General features: G+C 40.3%; 2 protein-coding genes across 2 annotated transcripts; both read left to right on the forward strand.

The window, feature by feature from the left end:
* LOC104709305 (protein MIZU-KUSSEI 1-like) lies at positions 2–1,293 on the forward strand (the record flags this gene model as incomplete). Its single annotated transcript, XM_010425944.2, has 1 exon — positions 2–1,293. A coding segment is annotated over one exon (858 nt), but the record flags the coding sequence as incomplete, so codon positions are not given.
* Positions 1,508–1,879, forward strand: LOC104709306 (protein MIZU-KUSSEI 1-like). Its single transcript, XM_010425945.1, has one exon. The coding sequence runs from the start codon at positions 1,508–1,510 to the stop codon at positions 1,877–1,879; it is 372 nt and encodes a 123-aa protein (XP_010424247.1).

Raw genomic sequence — 2,520 nt, forward strand, 5'->3', positions numbered from 1 at the left:
GGCGAAAGGAAACTCACATGACTTTACCTCCAAGAGACACAATAGTAGTAGTTTCCACTGGACAAGAAAAGTCGGATCAGACGAAAACGACGACGTTTCTTCCACCCATAACCCTCTTCCTGATCACAACAACGCTAAACCCGTTTCCAAACACACTTCTTCCTCTTCCTCTTCTTCTTCATCCTCTTCCTCTAATGTAATCACTCAAAAACGAAAGCTTCAATCTTTCGCCGTGTCTCGTCTCCGTTCAGTCATAGCTACTTTAAGCAGAGCACGACCCGGTCACCATCACTCCGGACTCGGGTCACGGGTCGTCGGTACACTTTTCGGATCTCGTCGCGGACACGTGCATTTCTCAATCCAGAAAGATCCTAACTCACCACTGGCGTTTCTCATCGAGCTCGCTACTCCGATTAGTGGGTTGGTTAAAGAGATGGCTTCGGGACTCGTCAGAATCGCTCTGGAGTGTGATAAAGGGAAAGAGGAGAAAGACGAAGGAGGAGAAGAAAAAAACAAAGCTTTACGTCACGGCGGAGGAGACAAGACGGCGATTTCGCGGCGGTTGGTTGAGGAGCCGATGTGGAGGACTTATTGTAACGGGAAAAAGTGTGGATTCGCGACGAGGAGAGAGTGTGGCGAGAAGGAGAAAAAGGTTTTGAAAGCGCTTGAGATGGTTTCTATGGGCGCCGGAGTTTTACCGGAGACGGAGGAGACAGGCGGCGACGGTGGAGGAGATGTGATGTATATGAGAGCGAAGTTTGAGAGAATCGTTGGATCGCGTGACTCCGAAGCTTTCTATATGATGAATCCTGATAGTAATGGAGCTCCTGAGCTTAGTATCTATCTACTCAGAATCTGATGAAGAAGACGAAGGAGATGATGACCCGAGCCTCTTCTTCGAAAAGAAGGTTTATGGTTTAAGTGAGATTTTCCGGTTTAATTACTTAATTAGTCGGTTAAGTGAGATTTTCCGGTTTAATTACTTAATTAGTCGGTTAAGTGGTTAAGTGAGTGATGTCTAATACTTAAAAAAATCGAAAACGACGTATCTCTATATTAGTATTGCAAATTCGGATTAGATGTGAATGTGATCGATTTGATCGATTGAATCGATCTCGTGGTTAATAGATCAGGGGTTTTAATTTTTGGGGAGGGGTTTAGAATTTTGGTATATGGATATGGAGGAGACGACTACTTGTAAATGTATAAATTTCGTTTTTAATTAAAATTCTGTAATCTTTTGTTGTTGTTTTAATCAAATGTTATAATTGGGGCACCGAGCCTGTTAGAATCGTAATGATTAAAGTCTTGATTTTGTTCCCATTCCATTAGTGTATTTTTTGTCACTAAATTATGATTTTAAAGTGTGTTAAATCATCATTGAGTTTCTTTGATCCAAGAAATAAATTAGAACTGAATAAGTAAGTGTATGGACCGTTTGGACCATACGTTATAATGAGTAACGCGTATTATAATGACGGATTAATCTTTATTCCTAGATTCTTCTATGTGGGTCAATCNAGAAGAAAAAAACAAAGCTTTACGTCACGGCGGAGGAGACAAGACGGCGATTTCGCGGCGGTTGGTTGAGGAGCCGATGTGGAGGACTTATTGTAACGGGAAAAAGTGTGGATTCGCGACGAGGAGAGAGTGTGGCGAGAAGGAGAAAAAGGTTTTGAAAGCGCTTGAGATGGTTTCTATGGGCGCCGGAGTTTTACCGGAGACGGAGGAGACAGGCGGCGACGGTGGAGGAGATGTGATGTATATGAGAGCGAAGTTTGAGAGAATCGTTGGATCGCGTGACTCCGAAGCTTTCTATATGATGAATCCTGATAGTAATGGAGCTCCTGAGCTTAGTATCTATCTACTCAGAATCTGATGAAGAAGACGAAGGAGATGATGACCCGAGCCTCTTCTTCGAAAAGAAGGTTTATGGTTTAAGTGAGATTTTCCGGTTTAATTACTTAATTAGTCGGTTAAGTGAGATTTTCCGGTTTAATTACTTAATTAGTCGGTTAAGTGGTTAAGTGAGTGATGTCTAATACTTAAAAAAATCGAAAACGACGTATCTCTATATTAGTATTGCAAATTCGGATTAGATGTGAATGTGATCGATTTGATCGATTGAATCGATCTCGTGGTTAATAGATCAGGGGTTTTAATTTTTGGGGAGGGGTTTAGAATTTTGGTATATGGATATGGAGGAGACGACTACTTGTAAATGTATAAATTTCGTTTTTAATTAAAATTCTGTAATCTTTTGTTGTTGTTTTAATCAAATGTTATAATTGGGGCACCGAGCCTGTTAGAATCGTAATGATTAAAGTCTTGATTTTGTTCCCATTCCATTAGTGTATTTTTTGTCACTAAATTATGATTTTAAAGTGTGTTAAATCATCATTGAGTTTCTTTGATCCAAGAAATAAATTAGAACTGAATAAGTAAGTGTATGGACCGTTTGGACCATACGTTATAATGAGTAACGCGTATTATAATGACGGATTAATCTTTATTCCTAGA

Source organism: Camelina sativa, chromosome 8 (assembly GCF_000633955.1).
Source record: "Camelina sativa cultivar DH55 chromosome 8, Cs, whole genome shotgun sequence".
Classification (NCBI taxonomy): Eukaryota; Viridiplantae; Streptophyta; class Magnoliopsida; order Brassicales; family Brassicaceae; genus Camelina; species Camelina sativa.